The 24,810-nt window shown below is 34.3% G+C and overlaps 1 protein-coding gene across 1 annotated transcript in view; it reads left to right on the forward strand.

Annotated features, from left to right (window-relative positions):
- Positions 1-24,810, forward strand: part of LOC128983101 (ankyrin repeat domain-containing protein 29-like) — a 52,066-nt gene that overhangs the window by 4,054 nt on the left and 23,202 nt on the right. The window contains exons 2-3 of the mRNA XM_054402262.1: positions 4,614-4,779; positions 23,186-23,296. Of these exons, the coding sequence (XP_054258237.1) occupies positions 4,768-4,779; positions 23,186-23,296 (123 nt within the window). The 5' untranslated portion in view covers positions 4,614-4,767. The remainder of the gene's footprint in view (positions 1-4,613; positions 4,780-23,185; positions 23,297-24,810) is intronic.

The following is a 24,810-nucleotide window of genomic DNA, read 5'->3' on the forward strand; positions in this document are numbered from 1 at the left end:
AAAAACAATCCCGGGCTCGTGCCTAGCGTCTTAGGATAAAACAAATAACCTTGAAATAACCGGATAAAACATTTTTTTCTGATTTTACCATTCTCAAATCTGTGCCATTTACACCACGATGGAATCGAAACATTCCAACATAGTAATAACAATAACACCAGAGGTTAAACAGCAATTTCGCTGGTAAACTTTACTGCCTCAAATATTTTTTCAAAGACGAGTTGACACAGAAACTGCAAATACCCCCACCACTAAATTATACTCCTAAAATTGTCAGATTTATTTCCTATTTAAATATCATTAATTTTAATGAGTACTTAGGTTTGGTGCTAAAAGCAAGCTACAACGGTTCATTTATTCTCCATGGTAATTTTAAATTTACACTTTTTGAGGATTTTTTCGTAACGTTAGGCATACGACAATGCTTCAATATACTAAATTATTTCTTTTTCTTAGCTCTACAAAATGGTTTGTAAATAAATTGCAAAGTCTTATGTTTTCAGGGTGAAAAATGGGAAAACCCCATTTTACCCTCATAAAACCCCCGATAAACCCCTGTTCCCATAGCCTGATCTGCTGGTTCGCGATGCGAACTCGTTCGAACAAATGTAGGTTTACACTTTTATACCAAATTTAATCAAAATCGGATCATTTTTGCTCGAGTTATCGTGCTTACGGACACATATATAATATATATATATGAATTTGAACGGATGGTGTTTTTTAGCCTCTGGCAACCTCAAAACGAAAAAGTAAATCTGTCCCGGGTTCAGGTCTTACCATGAGACCTACGGTAATAGCTTATTCCTTATATGGGAAATTCGTTAAAACGCAAGAAAACACTCGTTCGTGTTTGGCCTTTTAAATATTTAATCAAGTTTATTATCCAAGTATCAAGTCTCTGCTAATACAGAATCTCAACCTTATGAATGTCCACACTACAATGGTGAAGTTTGACAACTTGGATGTTTACCAGCACTTGATAAAGAGCGTCGGCTGGTGTTCCCTGGTAGATCGTGCTGTCTCGTGGTTTCTCTCCTAATTTCGTTGTCAACTCCAGCGGCAGCTGCCCCTCTGCGTCTAATAAACTGAGCATTATCCCGATCCTTCATTCTCTGCTGATCGACAATTTACTTTCACGGTGGCGAAAGTAAACGCCGCTACGTGGGAAATTGTCAGAGCTCTATCAAAGTGTGCTCCAAGAATGAGACATCTCTTCCTTGGAAATGAAAATACTTGAAGAGTTCTTACATAGGTTTATGTGGGGAACAATTTTAGTCAGGCTGCTAACCGCTTATTAAAACTGAGAAACTATTTTATGGCTGTTTAACTTTAATAAATGTGGGAAAATAACAGTTAATATCTTAGTAAAAGGTTCTTTAGAAAAATAGGTCCACTATTTTTAACATTATCTCGATGAAAATTTAGATGATAAATTGTGTGACATTAGAATGTACATAATGATGTAAAATAGTAAAAATAGTATATTTATCATTAAAAATAATTTAAAAAAAGGGTACTATGGTGTATTATTTATTAACTAGCAACCATGCCCGTGCCGTTGTGGTTAAATACAACGGTATCTATTAAAATGATGGTTGTGAAATCCATACACACAATCAAAGAAAATCAATGAAATAACAATATAACAATAAGCTGTTAAATCATTAACACATGTTTAGATTATGCATACTGGTAAATCAATTATTGCCATAGCCTATATAAAAAATATTGGTTTTTCTTTTCCGAGTCGGTTTAAAGGTCTTCTACCCGACCGATTTTCAAAATTTTGGCAATAAACTAAAGGTATGGACGCACCACAGATTTGCCATCAAGCATCGGCATTCATTTTGACGTATATTTCGAGTTATGCACAAAATGCGTCCCTGTACATTTCTTATGGGAGTTAAATTAGTTTTTTTTCGAGTTCGTTCTTTCGGCTCTTCTACCAGCCTGATTTTCATAAATTTTTGTCTCAAAATAAAGCTATGCAAGCACATATTTGTCATCAAGCATTATTATTAATTGATCTAATGTATTACTCAACAAAAAATATAAATTAGATTTCTTTGATTTTTTACTTCAATCAAAGATGCATTCAAGCAGTTCTAACTTTTAGTACATTACCCTATATTTTTGGGTCTAAAAACCTTTGGATTTAGTTGTACAAAGTTTAACAACAAAATCTTTAGTTAAGTATTTTCTCACCACTATAAATTGGGAGGTTGCTTAACGTTTTTGCAAATAACATTGAAACGGTGAGGAAATCGACCAAGGTGGAAGGTGATATTCTGAAAGAGAATCAAATTTACTACAAATAACTACTATGCATTTCTTGAAAATGCTTAATAAAGGCAGCCAAAAGCTGGCTACAAATAGAAACATAATAAACGGTATCAGCATTCTGACACATACTTTCTCCCATAAGATTGTCAACAACCTTTCTCATGAGTAAGCGATGAGAGTAAATATACGGAAATCGGATTTGTACAATTTTCTTCAGAATTTAAAGGACTATAACATACTAAATTTTTATCAAAATCGTTCTAGCCAATTTTGGGAACATCCGATTTTCCGTTATTCTATGGGGATTTTTATGGGAAAATAACATAATTTACCATAACTTTTGAACCGTAATTTTTACAGAAATGGGATTTGTATCATTTTGTTTAGAATATAAAGGACTATAACATACTAAATTTTTATCAAAATCGTTCTGGCCATTTTTGAGAAAATCATATTTTTCCAGTTTTTTATGGGGTTTTATGGGAAAATCCCCATTAAAAATAAAATTTTCTAAAAAATGACAAAAACTATCAAAATTGTAAGGATCATAACATACTCTGTTAAATCAAAACCGGATTTTTGTCTAAAATCCTATTTTTTGTTATTTTATGGGGGTTTTATGGGAAAATAACATAATTTACCATAACTTTTGAACCGTAATTTTTACAGAAATGGGATTTGTACCATTTTGTTCAGAATTTAAAGGGCTACAACATACTAAATTTTTATCAAAATCGTTCGGGCCATTTTTGAGAAAATCCGATTTTTCCAGTTTTTTATGGGTTTTTATGGGAAAATCCCCATAAAAAATCAAAATTTCAAAAAAATGAAAAAAATGCCTGGAGATACCACGGATTAAAACCTACATACCAAATTTCATTGAAATCGGACCACAGGTGTAGTCCCTAGCTCTGTACACATCCAGACACAAAGACACACACTCAGACACACACACACACACACACACACACACACAGACATCACTTCAAAAACCACTTTTCTGGGTCCAGGGGGACCCAAAACGAATATATCCACTCAAAACTCAAACTCGAAAATTTTGACGAAAACAATACTTTCTCCATATACTATGGTATAGGGGGAGAAAGTAAAAATAGAAACCTGAAAACCCCGTTTTTAATGTATTTTTGTTATTTTTACTTTTGTACCACAAATATTTAACAAAATCACACTTTCATAATTATTTGCAAATCTACATTAGTTGGGCTTTCCAATGTACCCATTAATTAACAAAATCGGTCTAGTAGAAGTCTAGATTTAGTTGTACAAAGTTTAACAAAAATATCCCTAACTCAGTATTTTCTCATTACTATAAATTCGGAGGTTGCTTAGCTATTTTGCAAATAACTTTTAAATGGTGAGGAAATCGACTAAAGTGGAAGGTGATATTCTGAAAGAGGATAAAATTTCCTACAAATTGATACCATACACTTCTTGGAAACACCCAAAAAAGGCAGCCGAAAGTCTCACCCAAATAAAAAGTGTGAAAAACGCCGTTTTCAATGTATTCCTTATGGAAAACATGTTTTTTTTTTTTAATTTTCACCATAAATCATAACAAAAACAAACTTTCATAATTATTTGCAAATCTACATGAATTAAGCTTTTTAACGACCCATTAATTAATAAAATCGGTCCAGTAGAACTCTAGATTTAGTTGTACAAAGATTTTTAAAACTGAATTATATATAGAATAGATAATGATTTAAATATAAATAAATAATAACAACAAATATACAAATATTGTTTGTTTTTTATACAGTTTTACGAGTTAATACCACCTTTGCATAGGGTGAATTAAAAAAAGGTGAACATTGTGTTGGAAAAACTTATGAAAACATGACTTGTACTGATTCTTCCTCCAGACAAATTTAGTATACTTATTTATTAAAACTCTTTTTATAAACACTTTATTAAAACTACTATAAAACTGTTACTATAAAAAAAAAATAGTGATGACATTATTAATATTGTTGACGTTTGTATAGGTTTTATTTAATCTTTTTAAGATCATTCAAAGTCCGGTATATACGTAGAAATGCTCAAAGTTGCTACTGCAGCAAATGTCCAGACACTAATCGCTTTATTACCTCCAAACATGTCTCTACGATAATACAGAATTAACTTTTTCTCATGAACATGACGAACATTATAAAACTATGGATAAGCTAAATCAAAACTCGTGACCAGAAATCAATTTCCTTTGTAACTTCGTCACAGTGGTTTTACGCCTCAAAAAGAAACACAAGTGTTCTTCCATCCTTCCGGATACAACAATAACTGCTGTGTTGTGTTGTGACGTTATACAGGTGGCTGAGACTGGTTGCGATGACGTCAGTCCGCTAGGAGCGCTAGTGACTGATAACACTATCCAGTAGGCTGTGGCGGCAGTACCAATATCACAACACAGTGCACAGCGGTTGAGCCGCTGGACCTGTGGAGGAAGACGGCCTAGCTCTCACCATGTCTATGAAGGTATGTTATCAGTTTGTACATATAATTTAAATTACATAACTGTAAACATCATGCAATAGTAAATATTTATACTACTTAGGCCAGGCCCAGGATATGGTGAATGACAGGGTTACGGAAATTTTAAAGGTGGGAATGAGCTATTTTAATCGAATAAAATGTCCACGTGTGATCGAAATTACTGTATGGTTTATTCAGTCCTACACAGTTTTAGACTATAAATTTCTAAGCCTGTAGGGACCTCAAAACGAAAAAGTAAATCGGCCCCGGGTCCAGGTCTTACCATGAGTACTACGGTAATAGCTTATTCCCTATATGGGAAATTCGCTATACAAATAAAATAATTGAATTTTGTCCTACAAAGATCAAATAAAATTACAATCTATTAAATTCAGTAATACAGTCAAATTTGTCATCTATTTAGGCCATTAACTAAATTATAATTTACGCTTATATTAAGGCACAACCAAATTAAGCTCAGAGTCAAATCAAACCAAATAATTTATTTTGCCATTCAATACAAGCAATGTACAATAGGCTAAGTCATAAAAGGCATTAGCATGAAATAAAACATGCTAAAGTTGAACTAAATTAGTAGTAAAAAAGAGTGTGAGGACTTGCCGAAGATTATTGGTATGAACGAATTCCATTAGGGCTCTGCCCTACAGGTCGATTTCCAAGTGCTACGCATTTCGTGCTTTCGGTATTTACATTATCTAATTATTGAAAGGAACAGCAGATGGTCGATACAATTAATTATTAACAGTTAAGTTGTTTGTTTATTTACTGCAAAGGGTTTTTTGTGGTGCTTTATTTACAATTTGGAAATATGCGAGTTATTTTGTTTAGTAAGATGGGCATTTATAAAATCATTATTATTATTACTCTTGTAAATTATTATTATTTCATATTTCATTACTCAGTTGCGAATCATTAGTGTTAGCATGTATTCATAAAGCATGACCAAATAGCAAGATGTAAAACTTGCAGCATGTTAATATTATTAATAAATCCATAAATTGTTATGCATGTAATTGAATGTACAAATGGCGATTTTGTCGTAAATAAATAAATAAATTTGTAGTTAAAGAGAAGTACAGTAAAGATTTGTAGAATTTGTCTCATAGTTTTCTCTGTTTTTAGTAAGCTTCATTGTCTTTTGTAATAAACTACAGGTAAAGAGGCCTGACTAAAATTGAAGAATCAGGATTAATTTTTTTCCATACATATCAACAATATGAAGGAGTTGATTTTAATGCTACGGTATGTTATCTAATGGATATATTGATTTCAAATAAGTACATTAAGTAGATATAAACCTTTTATGATATACAGTTTAAGTATTTTTAAACTCGCATCAGTACCACTTACTTATATGTAGGCTACTGGATTTGGTTGACTAGAGAATTAAACCCCTTTTATTTCTGAACTTAAAGGAAATAATTTAACTAAACTAAGTGGAAAATAGTTTGTTTGTTTCTAAAGTAAAAAATAGTTGTGTAACTATTTCATACATCAGATCTAGAGAACAGCATATTGTTCTCTTTTGCCTTCTCCCCGTTGCGAAGTTCGGGAATATCAGATAGTTTCTTGTTCATATGTATTAAATAGATTTTTTTTTAAATCCTAACACAAAAACATATGCTGTAAGGTTATTTGTCCTACCGAGTAAAATTACACAGAGCTTCTGAAGAAATATCTTTGTATTAAATAGGCAAGTATGTTTCTTTAAAATCTTTTTTCTCAGCTTGTGTGGATCGCAGGGTAAATAGGGTAAGCATACTGTTAAAAAATATTTTCCTGTAGATGTCCAGAATTCCTTTATATATTAAAATACAGAAAGCTCAAAAATAACTACAACAAATTAATTTAATATTTAAAAAAGGTAACTTGGTTGTTATAGTTGTCATGCTGGTGACGAAATAATAACATGATAAAAAAGAAAATCAAAATAAATGGAAGAAGAAATTACAATTACATATTTTATTTACAGCATAGGGTTAAAATGGAGAAGCCTGTCCATTACACATTTTTGGTCGAGTTTTCGACCATTGAACGACCACTATCATTGATAAATTTATACGGATGACCAAAGAATTGTACCAAACGACTGACCCTACTACAGTATGTTGTAGCCTACATTAATTATTACCTAATACTTTTAATGTTATCAGTTAAATTATATTTTTCTTTAAATTGAACTCTTTTGTCTTTTTGAATCATTACTGTATACACCTGTGAATTTAAAAATAATATAATGTAATTACCGAGCACAGGATACAACATATTATAATTCTTCTCTCGACAGTATGGCTACTGTAGTTGTAGTTACGTCCTCGTTGGCGCTTGACATTGAAGAGTCGTCGTAAACGCACCTTTACGTCACACAACTCTCAGATTTGTAACTCACGTTATCATGTCAAGTACACAATACTGTAGAGCTTACCGCACGTAAAATAATTAAGATAAGCCGATAACAAGCCGTGTTATAATGGCGACTTTTACACTTATGTTTAACCTTTTTTAATTTACTACATGGGTTAATGTATGTGTTATGACAAATTTCGTGGAAAAAGGTCGTGTTAAAGTAATATAAAGCTCTTATTTTGTATGTTTTATTTATCATCGATATAAAAAGTATTGAATCAAATTAGGCAAAACACAGAAAAGGTTAAGTTTATTGCTCCTCACTTTTTACTTGTTTTCTCCAAGACTAGGAAAAAACTCCCTGTGTTAAAGCCAGAAATTTTAATATAAAATACAGTAAGCATATTTGGTTTTCAAAATATGGTATACGTGCCAATATTTCTCGATTTTTCAATGTGGTGTTTTCAACTTAATAATTTAGTGAAGAGCCAAACAGTTTGAACAAAAGTCAAGAGAGTTTTCTTAACCTAACCCACATCAAGTGAACATTGTATCCTAGTGTTAGTGGTTTGTAAAATATTAACATAAAGGAAACCTACCGAGTGAAGTGAAAGCAAGACGTCCGTGCCAGACCTACACATTGCCGAGTTTAGGCTAGGCTGGGCATTTGTAGTCTAGTTCCGTTTCCACTTGCAACTGTGACAGAAAGAAACTACCGGTACATCGCGTTCCAGGTCATAAGTGGAATGTGCCATTTGTTCCCTTTTATTTTCAATTCTTTTGATATCCAACTTTTTATAAAACAACTCCATATAGTTTCACTTACATTTGAAAGTATAATAAGATTAAGTCAAACAAACTCTCAAACCAATGCTGCATTAACATACAGTAGTAGGCTTATATAATATATTGGTGTTACATTAAAAATGAATATAATCAAAAACTACAGTGATTATCAAATCTGTGTAGATCTAGTTGTATGGTTGTAAGTGTATTCACCTCGCAGACGGTCCAAGAGTCGGGTCACAGACAATAATATAACTGTGGTTGGGTATTCTAAACAACAAAATGTCTGCTAATAATTGGCTTTTACGATAAATTTTATCATTTAAGATTTATAAAAAAAATAAATAAACGTATTTCCTGTTTTCGTAGCGTAGACTATAATAACAGTAATACTTAGTTATCGTTAAAGCATACGTCACTTGTTAGTACTTTTTTAAGGCGTTAGCTGAAATTCAACAACATAATCTCATGCAGAGTTTAAAAAAGTATGTAAACAAAATACAATCTTTGGATCAGTGAATGTTGTTATTACATGTCAATTAACAATCCACAAGAAGTTGGAAAACTAGATTATAAATTTAGAAGAAGCAAATTTCTTATCACGAACTCAAAAACTTTGTTTTTAAGAATAACGAGGTGTTAGCCCGTCCTACGTACGGGAGTAGTGAGTTAAAACTGTGTATAATTCAGAACAGCTAGCTTACACGTATAAAGACAAATTTTATTGCAGCCTACAGTAGAAAGAGTAATTATCAATTGAGAAGTGTATAGGCCTAGTCAACAATATCACCTTCCAATTCCATCGCATACCTGCCTCTTCCATAATCAATATCACCACAATACAATTACTCATACTATAAACAACTTCCAGTAGGTCTGAATAGAAACTCCCTAAAATAAAACGTAAACATTCAATAAAATTCACAGTACACACAATTATAACGTTGGTGTCCTGACATCATTAAACGAATCATCCTCACATATCAATTTCACTGCATCAATTGCTAAATAAATAAGTGTAAACAAAGAAAAGTAAAAACAACAACATATAGTGTGTTTTTGTACACAGCTGAGTCAAAAATAAAATAATATTCATTTGAACAAAAGAACTGGTCACATGTTGAAGAAATTTAAAACGTAAACACGCTAGTAAAGCTAGTGACGTAATCAATTGTCTATGTTTATTATCCATTCCGTTATCAGTTCTATCATTAATAATTAAACCACCCTCATTGAATCAATGCACACCGTAATTCCCCATATTCATTTATTTAAACTAAAAAAATATTCAAAGCCTCCAAACTTGACCACAACTAAACACACGCCAAACAACTTTTTAGATTTCATAAAAGGATGGTTAGTCTAATTGCAGTATCCTAGGTCAATCTATATATCTTTGTTCATATATTATTTTGTTCATCTATATATCTTTGGATAAAACCCGTCTGAGGTTGTGGTGGTAATTTAAAAACATATTCCTGAAGATTCTTGATCTCCTTCTTTATGACATAAATATTTCCGGGCCTAATCCAAACAAAGTATACGCATTGAAAAATATTGATTGATTGATTGTAAACAAACCAAGATGAATTAACACTTGTAAAAAATGGATTTTCCTACCTTTTCCTAAAAAAGTTGAGCAGTAAATTAATAGGGATATCCTCTTTTTAAGACTCATGTACAGAGCCTCGACTTGTATACATCGATGGTGTTACTTATCTCGGTGGTCTACTAATCTGAATTATTTCCTATAATCAATGACAAAATCAGAGTAAATAAAATAACCTCATAGTTTTATAGAGCATTTTTATATTTAACCAGCTGTTAAAAGAAAATTACATTGCACTAAAACAAACCGAAGATTGCAAAGATTTATTTAAAAAATCCTTTAAACATCCTAGTATTTTACTATGTATATTTAAATAATCTGTCATCCTCTTACAGAAGAATTGAACGTATCAATGATTAGCATTACACATAGTATAAATAAGTCAACCCTAAGTATGTCTTTACATTTTTATCCAAATGCTGAATTTGTGACACAAAAGCTGAATGTTTACAGCTGTTATGTTAAGCAAATTATTTTATGCCAAAAGCTAGTTTAGAATCTTAGCGTCGGCTGCTAGACTTTTTAAAAATTAAAACTTAATTTCTAAAAAACTGGGACCTTAAACTAAAATTATGGCTTCGACATTCCCTAGTTCTCAAAATTATCTTTCTTTCAACACAAAAATCACGAAAATCCGTCGAGTGGTTGATTCAGAATCGTGAAATAAAAAAACACTGTTTCGTTTTAATATTATAGATAACTTTTTAGATTTGCCGCAAGTACAGCGAAGTGTCATTATAGCGGTCCTCAACCACAGTACCGCGAACCCGGCAACTCGGACGGTGACTGATTAAATGTCAACGACGGAAGAATGTCAACAATGCGGATACACGAGGCCGTGTCTAACAGATATCCAACTGTATCTGATCTCCACTTGTATGTATCACACGGAGATGTATCTAATACAGTATTAGTGATCAAATGCGACAGGATGAAAACTATTTTATTTAATGTAATAACCCGACAAAACAATGTTGAAGTTGAAGAACTTAACGCTCCTCAGCTTAACGTAAATGGATCAATAAACAGAGCATCTACAAACCCCCTGGGAAAATGTATATTTTTTTCTTAGTTCGGGGAAAATAAAAATCATCATATTAACATGGATCTAAAAAGCCTAGTTTCTCTCCGAATGGGGTTTTTACAAAAATGCGTATAGGAACATTTATATGGATTTTATACTGTCTTACTTTTTCCATTGATGCGCTGGTGACGTAATATACATTAAATGACATTGGTATCAAAGGAGGTGGCTAAGGCTTGATTACGCTTAAAAATATATCTACATAGATTACATAGATCTACATAGATGATCACTGTAGTTTTCGATCATATTCATATTTTATTTAACATCAATATATTTGAATAACAGAACATGTGTAAAATAATGAATGTCACATAAAACAATAAGACAAATTTCACTTCGTCATAGGAAAATGTTAACTATGCAGTGCACATAGATCAATCCTGGGACCACTGTTGTTTGCATGCTGTATAAAGGGTGTCCCGCATTTAGGAAGTGCTAAGATTTGTGAAGTGACGAGGTTAAGGCGAGCCACTGTGGTAGGGTTTATCCTAACTCCACGCGGTGGTCACTTCGGGTTCCCCGTGGCACATGTCCAAATTCGGAGAACCAGCTGTTATGTTAGGTTAGGTTAGGTTAGGTTAGATTAGATTAGATTAGATTAGATTAGGTTAGGTTAATATTAAACGTTTATGCTATTATAATAATTAGGTATAAGAACGCTCTAAAAACACTAAGTTTTAAAAACTGTTTTAAAAGCTCGCATATACGGCACAACTTATCTACAACATGGATAATTTTACGATTATAAGTGTACAGTATACTTGATTAGCGCTGTCAAATCTGTCACAACGGGCGTAGGTAAGCTGCTCCCCCGTGCCTAGCACGCCAGCGAGAGCGTCGTGCAAAATGTTTGTCTAGACTGTACTCTTCCATACCTGACCTAATCTCTTAATCCCTTCCTTGCGGGTGTGAGTAAACTGTTCTTCCTTGGTCGCATACATTCGATTTATTTTCACTAAACTATTGAGTTACAGACTATTTAGAGTTCAACTGGGTAATAGAATGTAAGTATGTAAGTAATAAGTTGAGGTAACAAATAAATTACAGCAACCCATTCAGTTTTCCAAACACTATGGCCCAATGATTGTCTTTAGAAAGTAAAAAATTGAACACTGCTTAAAATTGTATTACTACTGAAATAACAAATATTGCGTTATCAAATTTGTGTTGCTCTTGAATAATGCACAAATTAGCATTCCACTTATAATACTTACGTTCAAAAGTTTACAAGTTTTAGGGATAGGCTATATTAAATAATTTAAAACGTGTTTGAATAGTACAATGTTGTATTTCCTTGTCTTGTGAAATATCAATGAATAGCCTATAAATTTACACCAATCATAAATATATTCAAACCAAACTTGATGACCAATAAAGATCCAAACTATAGAAAAACTCAAACTTAAATAACATTGATTTCTTATCAATAAAAAACATCACATTTTTAAATATTTAAATAAATCGTTGAGAAGAATTAAATCCTCTTTGTTAACAATAATATACTTTTAAAGATTGAAAACTCATTATTAAAAAACATATACTAGTTACCGTATCACTATAGAAATAACACTATTTACACAAGTTGCCTGGATTACTTTACCTACGACCGGTTTGTAATTACAGTACTATTAATCACTAAACACGATTTCCAGAAGAGGTTATGTTTTCGTTTATAATCTTTCATTGCCACTGACAGAGATGCAACCAAGTCGTTGTACCAATCACTAAATGCACTTAAATGTTAACATTTAAATTGATAAACAGATGATTAGTTGTGAAGTTCGAAGCATTACAATAATTCTTTCATTTTATTTTTATTATATTACTTTTACTCTTAATCCTTGACCATCATTGGTCAAGTAATGTCCCCGTGGAGTTAACTAAAACTATGCTGTTATGTAAGTAAACAATGCTGTTACGAGAAACTTTTCAATTTTAAGAACTGAACTGTAACGGCATTAAAAAAAACGGTCGTAGGTAAAATATCAAAATAAACCCTTGAAAATGATTAAGGTTTGTCACACGAACGAAGCATGAACGAAGTCTGTAATTTTTTTGCGAATCGCTTACTAGCATACTAACGAATAACGTTCTCTTGCAAGGTTTACTTAGTTTTTTCTCTTGTACTGTTTCCCTCCATTCTCCATTCGATAACCGTTCTACTTCTATGTCAATTTAGTTAGTTTTTCAATAGAATAGTTTGATTGTGAATCTGGGTGAGATATATCAATTAAGTTGACGTATATTGTTCTAAACCATGATTGTGTTTATGTTAACAATTACTTAGGCCTAGCACAACACTGTACAATATGTCCAATGGCAATTAATTAATTAATTAATCTATTAAAGTCAATTAATTGTTAGAGGTAGCCCGATGTCAAATATATGCGAATCAACTATGAAATATGATATTAGCGCGCATATAAAATGTTATTATATCATTTGTTTTATTACATACCTATTTTAGACTGTATTTTAGGATATCATGGAAATTATACATAAAGTAATCCTATGTTTACTTTCTTAATAAATCACCACGAGCAATTCTCGGTCCCCTGGTACTAGGCTATTATTTTCAATATCGGCTGTAAAATCAATGTAATGTGTTGTGGATTGCCAGTTTAAAATTCCATCAGAATAAATTGACATTCCACTGAAACTTAAATGATAAATCCAAAATTAGTTGCAAATAAAAGGTGAGTTTCCTCTATATTGCGTTTACACTTTTTCACTTTTTTCTTGCAATATTTCTTTGACTTTTTTACAATCGAAAAAAACCAGGTACTTTCAATTTAACCCAACAAGGTGAAGTATCATACTAATCTTTGTTAGTTTAATGGTGTAAACTAAAATTTAAATTAAAAAAATTACACGCTAAAAGTTCAAAAAACAATTTTTTGGGGTATAAAGCTAATTTGTTTGTTTCAAACCCAAAAACAACTTAAACTTAAACTTTATCTTATTTTTTATGTTGTTGACGTAAACAAACATTAGAATCAATGTAAATTTGGACTTGTTATATAAGGCCTAGCTAAAAAATTTAATTAGTTTTGAAATTTTTGTAACTAGATTAAAGAAATTCAGTATTCTAATGAATGTTTTTATTTAAAAAGTAATTAGTCTTTGTAGTGTACCGAAAAATAACGTTTAAAACACAAGTGAAAGTGGATAGTTTATTCTCAACACTATTAAAAAAAATTAAATTACTTTACATGACCTCGGTAGGATGTAATTATTATGTAAAACAAATTGTGATGAAAATCGCCCCAACAAAACTCCCGCCGCGGACGCGGTTTTTTCGGTGTGGCATGGCTCGAGGTAAAACGTCTGAGCGCGGTACTCTATCGGCGGTGGCGGTGGATGTTCTCTTACTTTTGAATGGAAGTATAATAAAATAAGTGGAATACCAATGTGTGAATTGGATTCAAAAGCAAACCAAATTTGATAACGCACTATATTTGAGTAGTGGTACAAAGTTGAGCAATGTTTAATTTTTCGTGTTCATTACTTTATAACGACAATGATTGTAGCATAGTGTTTGGAAACTAGAATGGCTTGCTGTAATTTATTTGTTCCAAGGGAGATCAGTTTACTCGCACCCGCAAGGAAGGGTAAGAGATTAGGTCAGGTTAGAAAGAGTACAGTCAAGACAAGCATTTTGCACCACGGGCTCGCTGGCGTGCTAGGCACGGGGGAGCAGCTTACCACCTCCCGTCACAACGTAGCAGGTAGTCCGCGCGGCGCTCGCGCCACCCGGGGCTCGGACCACTCGGCGCTCGCGCCACGTAACCAACTCATCCCCTGTATTCTATATTCAGGACCCGACTCGCCCCTACCTGGCTTGAGCTTGGCGCAACTAAGGAACATGTTTTGGGACCCTTTGAGGGCTTGGCGCAATTAAGGAACTCTTTGGCGCAACTAATGCACGACCATTAAAATAGTGTTCAAAGCTGGGAATTGACTTTGTTTTTCCAGTCATAGCCTAAAGTTTTACGAAAAAGAGAGACCTTCGTAGGGATGTGTTGTTTAATTTATAACCAGTTGCCAACAAAAACTTAGAAATAACAGATAATGATTAATTACAATACTTTATTTTTTAAAAGCAATTGAAAGTTGTTATGCCATCAAGCCTAGTTACTCTGAGTGAATTTGTTGGTTGATATTTGCATTTTCATTTTCATTTTGATCGTTTTGTGTGAATTTACTTATGAATATTCAATTATATAACACCATTCATGTTCAACTTGTTGTACTTTCAACTACGGAAACATGACTTAGAAACTATAACTGTTAGTTTATCTATGGTTCTAAATCTGTGCGATATACAACAGTCCGATACAAACTAGTGTTTATGATACGATTTCAACAATAAAATCATCGTTGGATTAGTCATACAATTTCCCAAAAAGTCAATATATTTAATGGGCTCAATATTATATTCCATTAAACAAACTAGTTTTTAAGCTATTTCAAATGGTCATCATTTGATTTGCATTTGAATAATTGTTACGAATTAGAAATCTAATACTGTCAGTAGGTATTACCTGTCCCCATATATGAATCAAGTTTGAAGTAAATCATTTAAGGGCTTTAAGAGTTATGTATACATTTGAAAAAAATGCAAACAGACAGAAAATCAGGCATTTTAGACCCATGTTGATATGATTGATGTGTTGTCTCGACCTAAAGAACAACAAACTAACCAAAATCATTCCAGAGAGTTTGTGTAGACATAGTATATTGTTCGTATCGGTAACTGATATTTGTGAAATGTATTTAAACGAGGGAAACTAATTACAATTATTGGCTAATAATGTATACCTCCCATCTACAGCAGCTGTTTTTGTTAAAGTAGAACATAGATAAATAAGGTATTCACAGAATCTGCTATACCTAGTCAAAATTATATTTTCACCACACTATGATGTTTTTGGCTGTATTACATACGTTAATTGGTGGCTGAAAGTTACGTTTTGCTGGCCATGCCAGCTGTCGTCGTAATTTGGGGACCGAGCAGGTTTTTACAGGCCGGGGCCGCAAAATCAGCTGTCCGCTTACTTAATTAATGAATGCATTTTAAATACACAATCATAATCCATAGCATTTTAATAGAATTTTGTCACTGTTGCCTAGCAACTATTTATTTTTATTTTTGCTGATTCCTCAAATTATTTCTTTACATAACCTTAAAGTTGTAATTATGTTGACTATCAGTGTGCATTATTATAGTGGTGAATAGTGGTAATAGGAAATAGTGTGGTGAAAAATAGCGTTCGAACCACGGACCGAAATGGTTTTGCAGCTCTCGATCGATTTAAGTTCTCGACTTCGTCTCGAACTTAAAAACTATCTCGAGCCGGCAAAACCTCATTTTCGGCCCTAGGTACGAAATATACTATTTTTTCGCTTAGTTTTTGTACTATGGTAGGTGTGTTGCTTTCTTATACTGTACTTTGCAATAATTGTACTTTTAGTTTGTGTTGATAATAAATGGTGTACGGTGTATTCGAAAAAAACATTAATTTACTTCAGCACACTCTTTCACTGGCTCAATTTAACTAAGTATATTTTAATTATAAAATTAGCAACAACTTACTATGGAGCATGGGAATATAATGGAATAAGTGTGTGTAAGTTTTTCAATAGGATGGCGTTGTAACGTGTGTAACGTTTCGCCGTGGTTTTGCGCATATGTGTATGCTCTTTAAGAGAGATTCAAGAGATTTATTGTACCATTGAGTAATAAATACATTAGGTAACGTCAAAAACTATGCTAAAATAAACAAACCAATGCATATAAATAATGAAATGATTCACCATTACAAACCATACTGAAATTGGTTAATTACCGGTAATCTTCACAGCAAACAAAACAGCAAACCATGCAGTTATGGCAAAAAACAAAAGAAAATGAAAATTGTGACACATACCTGAGTATAAAAATAAAATTACAAATTAAAACAATGGCCAGCCTTCAGAGCATCATATAATTCAATAGGTTCATAAAAAGGATTCGTTTCGAGCCAATCTTTTACAATTTTTGTAAATGTTGACTTACGCAATGACCGAGCACTTTTCGGGAGAGGATTGTAAAACTTTTTGCCTGTAACAGGAAAACAGTTATTAGTTTTACTCAATCTATTGCTACTTAAATGTACATTGTTTCTATTTCTTGTGAAATATGAGTGGACATCCTTGTTACAAACCAGATCTTCTTCCATGTCCTTAATAGCTAACAAAGATTGATAAATATAGACATTTACAACAGTCATAATGCGAAGTTCAGCGAACAAATGTCTAAAATGATCCAGATAGTGGACCTGACATATTACTCGGATAGCCTTTTTTTAATGGAGCAGTACTTTCTGAGCATGCGGGAAGTGACCCCACAGGAGTGTGCCATATACAATATGGGACTGAAAAAAAAGAAAAGAAAGCCAGTCTCAGAAAGTTAAAAGGTAGTTCAGAGGTCAACTTCCTCAAAAGATGTCTTACTCTACTTAATTTTACACAAAGTGCATCTATGTGGTCATCCCACGCAAGCTCCGAATCCGAATTACAGACTCATCACTGGAAACATTTTTATTAAGGCTAAACATGATTTCTTGAGTTTTGGCTGCATTCAAGGCCAATTTATTTCCATCAAACCATTGAGACGTTTCATTTAACAATGAGCTAGCAGAATTTTTTGCCATAATATGATCAATATGTGTAGCAAAAATAGTGGTATCATCTGCGTACATCAATATATCATTTGAGACACCGTAGTACAAGTCATTCATGGCAACAATGAATAAGAAGGGACCAAGGATTGAGCCCTGGGGGACTCCATGCTTTACCACTCGAGAGTTTGATTTATCCCCAGCCCAGGATACAACCTGGAACCTATTATTAAGGTAGGACTCAAACATTTTGAGCGCACAGGCTCCGACACCATACATTGAAAGCTTTTTGACAAGTAGGTCATGCGGCACACAATCAAAAGCGCGTGACAGATCGCATAACACAACAGAGGTTGACATTTTGTCTTCAAAAGCATTAAGAATAACCTGTAAAAGGGAGCCCACCGCAGTTACTGTGGACTTGCCCCTACGGAAGCCGTGCTGAGCAGGGACTAGTAGGTTATGGGTTCCAAAGTGATCACTTATCTGACTTAACATTAAGGCTTCAAATATCTTGCCTATCACAGGTATTAGGGACACCGGCCTATAGCTTGCTAGTACATTTCTAGGGCCCTTTTTAAACACAGGCACTGTTCTGGCTGTTTTAAGAACATCAGGAAAGACGCCTTCAAGAAGGCATCAGCGAAACAAATGGGCCAGTAAAGGAGCGATTACATGTACAACCCTTTTGATAAAATCAGTTGACATATCATAAACATCTTTACTGCTAGAGGACTTAAAACTACTGACTACATTTGTTACCTCTAATGCACTAACCATTTTCCACTCAAACTTATTATGTACCCCTGGAATACAATCAATATAATTGTTATACTTTAGTGGAAATTGTCTTGGCACTCTCCAACTGTTCAACCAAAGACGGGTTTCCTCTCAGAAACGAAAACATCAGACGGCGCCACAGATACGCGAGCTGCAATTAATTGATGCATAAATCAGTGTCTGCCCAACAACAACCAGTCCAGCAAGTTGTAAACATTCTGATGAAAGTCGTCCACCTAGTACACGTAGCGAAAGTGACATTTACATACGCTGTATACAGGCTTCAGCCGGTCAACCACCACTACAGGTATACCAACCCATCGTCATTGCGTCGTAGCTCGTGGTGGTGCGATTCGTACTGATATAGCGAAAGTGACATTTACATACACTGTATACAGGCTTCAGCCGCTCAACCACCACTACAGGTATACCAACCCATCGTCATTGGGTCGTAGCTCGTGGTAGTGCGTTTCCTACTGATATTCCTCTCATTAATTTCTTTTGATAATGAAAGCCATACTTATGTGTGATATTACCAACACTGGCTGCTGGTAGTATAGTTACTGCGGTCACACCCGGTCTCTGCTGTTATTGCTACTCTACATATGGAAGCCGTCAATAATTGTCAAACTGCCATATTGGCTGACTGTCTGCAGCTTGCTTTAGTAAACAGGATGTGTTTTTATGCGGATCACAGTCGGTGTTAATGTAAAAAATGTAACTTCTGTTCGTTATTTTATATAATAACATAGGGTATATATTGTAGTAATTACACATTTCAGTAAAACTGTAGACAGAAACGTCAATACACTAATATAAACTATAAACATGCAAAGTGCCTTAAGTGTTAATGTACCCCTGACGCAGCAAACCTGCAAACTAAGCGATTCAAAATTTAAAATTTTTGGAATTTTCTCCGTAACCATTAGGCGCATAACAACGCTTCGATATACGAAATTATTTGTTTTTTAGCTCTACAAAATGGTTCGGAAAGAAATTGCAAAATGTTATGTTTTCAGGGTAAAAAAATTGGAAACCCATAAAACTCCATAAAACCCCCTCTAAACCACTGTTCCCATAGTCCAATCATGCTGGTTCGCGAACTCGTACGAATAAATGTAGGTTTACACGTTTGTACTAAATGTCATCAAAATCCTATCATTTTTGCTCGAGTTATAGTGCTAACGGACACACAATAAATAAATAAATAATGATAAATGTGAATTCGAACGGATGGCGTTTTTGGCCTCTAGGGACCTCAAACGAAAAAGTAAATTGGTCCCGGGTCCAGGTCTTACCATGAGTACTACGGTAATAGGTTATTCCCTATATGGAAAATTAGCTAAAATGAGAATAGAAGTTTTGTGGAACAAATATACAGCATGTTGTAAACTTAAGCTTTAAATAACAAAAAACTAATCGTCTGATCTTCTTGACATTCATTTCTAGCATTGACTATTGGATAGAGTTCAAGCCAATTAAACAATGAGGCTTGCCTGTATTGATTTGTAGCATAGTCTCATAGGAGGCTATATTTGTATTTAATCCCATTTATTTTTGTGAACGGTTCAAGTTTCATACGCGTCCCTCACAAACCTATTACAATTTTAAGGCTATACCTTAAGATTTAAGAGGTTATCCATAGTTATTTTTGGCACAATGAAGAAAATGCGAGTTAAAATTCCCACAGTAATTTGTGATCTAGATTGATACATTTTTGGTGGAACTTCATTTTATGGGACGCGTTGCAGAAAGTCAACAGTAACTAAATACTGCTCCCTTACCCTACAGTTATATAGTTCTAATATTCTTCTTCACTAAAACTAAAACAGAGAGGGATCAATACTTATTGAGAGTCACCTAAACGGTTCACAAGCATGGGAACTCCTGAACAACTAAGTCCATACCCATGGTTTCAACTGGTAGACAATAAACTGATTTCATGTTATAATGGAAGAGAAATCGATCGTTTCCTCTCGATTTTGTTACGTATCAGTACATATAAAAAATAACTCAGTACAAAATAAATTAAATCCACAACATTTTATTGGGTTGAAAATCCTAAATATGTATTTCACTGCCTATTAACTACTATAGCAGGCATCTCCTTTTCCATTTACATATTTTTATCGAGAAAATACATTCCACAAAACTCTTACTGAATGTGTGAATCTTAGTGACATCGACATCTACGAACTATCTAGTAGCAAAGCAATATGAGCCAAGCACTGCACCATTCTTCGTTAAGAAAGTGGTCTTAATACGACAGTACAGTATTATATCCGATGGCTGAAGTAACCAGTACACGTGTATTTGGAACCACAGCATTCGTATTTGGAGCAATTATAAAATGATGTATTTCACATGTTAATCAATAATTAGTTTTAGTATGTTAGCTTCACTAATTGATGACAATTTGCACTGTCAATTTGGCTTAAAAACGATTTATTCAGCTTCAGTGACTAGTAAACGTGAACTTAGAGTCGTAGTACTTGGGCCATTGGTCAGAAGTGTGACCACTACAACAGTTGTGTCAGTAACTACAGTAACGGCTCCATTGTCACCGTGTCGCCCTATACATGCTGCGACATTATCGTCAGTCTCGCGCGCCTTTTCTTATAACGGCCATTTGAATTTTTCATGCCAAGGTATGGTGTTTTGTACAGTAGTTTTGAACTGCTTGCACAGACCTATAAATTGAATTTGAAATTAAAATAAAGTTATGTCTTCAATTACGGTACAATGAAGTGAAATGAGGAAATTACGCATACGCAATTTTTACCACAAATCACAGTAGCTAACACGCCTAAGATCGAGTCTAGATATCTTAGCTGATATTAACCTTCCTACATGCGTTTTGCACAGTGATAAACGTGTTTTTAGTGTGGCCTTGGATAAACTAATCAGATATATTTACTAGGCCATTCAAAACTCTCCAACCAACAAGGAAAACAAGTCAGCAATACAGTTTGTACACGTAGTGAATTTGTCTCCATCTATTTAGCAATAATGGATAGTTATTTACCTCGGTCGAACAAGAAACCACACACCAAAAGCTCAGTTATGCTTAAGGAAATAAGTATTGAATCAACAGAAAAATCCTTTTTTCAGTAAACCACCAAGATAATTCCAATTACACATGCACCTCTTGTACTAAAATGTCTCTCATAACTCTCATTTTACAAAGTAAAGATTCAGAATGGAGATATTTCGACCCATTATATTGGTTACAAGCTATATTACATAAACAGTTTCAAAACTCATTTACATTGTTCTTATTTATTTGATGGCATTTGTTTGCTGACAGTAGGCCTATTACACAGCACATTCAGGTCGCACCTTTTGCCCGACTCCGACACGACAGATAAATTTACAATCGTCAGATCATTTATCATTTGCAGCTTTGATATAGATTGTTGGGAGGCAAGTGCACATAGAAGATACAAAAGCTGTAAACAAAGCTAAGGGATAGAGGGAGGTTTTAGTGAGGGGAGAGATTCGTAAATGATCTCTTTTACGGCACTTGACGGAGAGAGACAGAGAGAGAGAAACAGCACACGTGTCCCATAGTCGACAGTCGAATTGGTAAACTACGTGTATATTAAAAGTTAACTTTTTACTTTAAATTATTTTAATAAATTTTAGTTTACACATTTTGATGGTCCTAAATATATATATGGCTTTTTAAACAAGGAAATAATATGTGGGTATATTCTTGTCTTGCACATTTGAGATAACTAATGTTTTAAAACCACTCACATCGATATATAATTTATAATCTTAATTTATATTTCCACTACAGTACTATAAGTTCTAGGGTTTACATGGACACACACGCTTGCACGGGAGTCGAAGCGTCTAAATTAATCCGTAGATTGCGTGTGAAGGTTATATAATGCTATATGATCCATTTAAACTAATCATACACTGTGTGAGGTCTAGCAAGTCGCTGATCGGCACGACGCGGGACGCGGTCTTCTTTCTTCCGGCGGAAGTTGATCATGACTGCGACTATATGTGACGATAATGAGTGAGATAAGTGCGATCATCCGGGGCATTAGCACGAGAGCTGCTTTTAGCGGTGTAGTCTTCGGGGGTTCGGTAAGACCTAGTCCCGGGACCGCTTCAAATATATATTTATAGAAATACTGTAATTGTCTGTTTGATTCCATCTTGTAAAAGTTTTCATGAATTTATATTATATTATTGAATTATCGTGGATAAGTTCAATCTACTCTATATACTTTATAGACTAGGGCATATCTTTTAGATAGCTATTGCCTATTATTATACAGTAATTGACCATGATTTTATAAAGGATTACTGTGATGTTTAAGGAAATAGTTTAGTGAAAATCTGATCTGAAAAATGGCAATTCACCTGCAGGTATGCTGCGGTGGGTTATTTTAGATAGTGTGATGTTATCAAAAACCTATACAAATTATAAATTGAAAACTATGTGGTCATATTTATAGACAGCTAAGTTAGGGAATTCGGTCCTTCATTAAATCAAATCAAATATTCCTTTTAGCGAATTTCCCATATAGGGAATAAGCTATTACCGTAGTACTCATGGTAAGACCTGGACCTGGGACCGATTTACTTTTTCGTTTTGAGGTCCCCAGAGGCCAAAACACCCTCCGCTCAAATTCACACACACACATATATATATGTGCCCTTTAGCGCGATAACTTGAGCAAAAATGATGGGTAATTGACAGTTCACAGGTTAGTCTGTGGGTCAGTCCGTAGCGCGACGAACTGCGAATCTAGGGCAGCGACAGCGGTGTGTCCTGGTCCTGATGCCAGCTAACTAAATCTTATCAGTTAGTTGTTAATGTAGTTCACTGTTGTATTGTAATGGCCCATCCCTTGCTTTGATGGATAAGGTCACAGGCCCTTGTGGATGGCAAAATCTAAGGCTAAAAGAAGCCGCTAACCTCTTCAATTAAATTAATTCGAAACCTTTTGTCTACAGTATTACATTTTTCAGGATATTACGAACTTTGTTGTTGTTTTTGACCATATATTCCGCCTCTCTTCAAATTCAAAGCACAACCAGTTATAGGCTCACCGTGACCCCAGCAGAATGTTTGGTAACAAGTCAGTATTGTTACAGAAGGAGACCCCGAGCGACGTCCGCCTCCACCTAGCGGCCGTGAACGGCGACCTCAAGGTCATCCGCAGACTCTTGGACAGTGGGAAAGTCCATGTCGACTGTCGGGACAAGGTAAGAGGCTTATAATAGTTTCAGTACCCTTACGAAAGCTACAACCAATCTACAGCTATAGTCGATTCAGCAGTGCGTCATTGTGTAGTTCATCTATGAAGTTGAGCGCCATGTTTATGGTATGATCATATGGCAGAATCATACTGTTTGTGTCTGTGTCATATTCATATTCATGAGACTTCTCTATTTACTTGCAAAGTGACTAATGTCGTCATGGCTGTGTTTAAGAAATAAACATAAGTTTTAAGTCTCCATCGCACGCACCACTGATTTTCAGATTCGTGAAATATAGAGCTTGGTGTAAATCCCACTTCCTTATGTTGTAGAATAATAACACAAACAATGAGCTGTTCAATTTATATTCCATCACTAATCTCGAAAAGCCACCTATTGCATATGGGTCGAGATGGCACTTGATGAGTGTAAGGCTGTAATTACTAGACACTTACATATTTACAGCTCAATTCAGAATGAGTGTAGACAAATAATGGTATAGTCTAATATTGTATGTAGTTTTGGTGAATTTCCCTTTAGGGGAGGATCTCTTACCGTTGGTGACACGGAATAACCACAATCTGCAGGGTTGCTGCGGCGGAGACATTGTACTACGAGTGTGGGTCATTTCATTAACAAGGAAGGACCGTTTATTAAAACCCCAACAATCGTTGACAGCCCTTGGCTGGATACAGTTTAGGACCATCACAATTTTACCGACTTTTCTCCGGATCCAATATTGTACCTTCGGATTACTACGAGCACTGTAATCTCTCAGCGGCTGAACCCAGCGGAGACTTGGACACGCAAACTTGTCGCTGCTAGCATAGATTAAAGGACTCCTTCAAATACTAACTTTATTATGAAGTGTCAATAAGTATGTATCGTAAAGAGGCATAAATTTGAATAATAAATATTCATATCATCAAAACATTAATTACTTTCTCTCTGTCTGGATAAAAAGTAAAAGTCCTTGTGGAGAAATGTTACGTATGAAAATGCTTGTTTTCGAACTAGCACCATAAAATGATTAAGAACATAAAATACTAAATATAGAGTAGATATTAAATTTATAAAAATAATTCCTCGTAAAAAATGATTTTTAGACCGTAACGATGGAACGCGAACGCAAATAACATTTTAGGTCCTAATATGCATTTGTTAAAATGTTAAAATGCATCGTTAAAATCACATAATATACAACATATTTACGAGTTGCACGTCAGAATACTTTGGACAATAAGACGCGCACAAGGCACAAGTAGGATTCTTGTTGTGGAAGAATACAGAGAAAGTGCCATGTTGATATTTACCATCCGTTACGCAACTTGCAGGTCTTTGCACCGACGCCGCCACATTCCGCCGTCGTGCCTTGAAAACAGCTGACATGCATTCATTCAACAATAAAACAGCTGTGTGTGTGTTGTTTGTTTCGTGTTGCTATACTTGTTTCTAGCTTATCATTTGACTCCACCTCATAGTTAATGTCATGGTCTTTTTTACGCTTCTGAATTGTTAGG

Source organism: Macrosteles quadrilineatus, unplaced genomic scaffold (assembly GCF_028750875.1).
Source record: "Macrosteles quadrilineatus isolate MER2022 unplaced genomic scaffold, UCM_ALF_1.0 Scaffold_1__1_contigs__length_201487025, whole genome shotgun sequence".
In the NCBI taxonomy this organism is placed as follows: Eukaryota; Metazoa; Arthropoda; class Insecta; order Hemiptera; family Cicadellidae; genus Macrosteles; species Macrosteles quadrilineatus.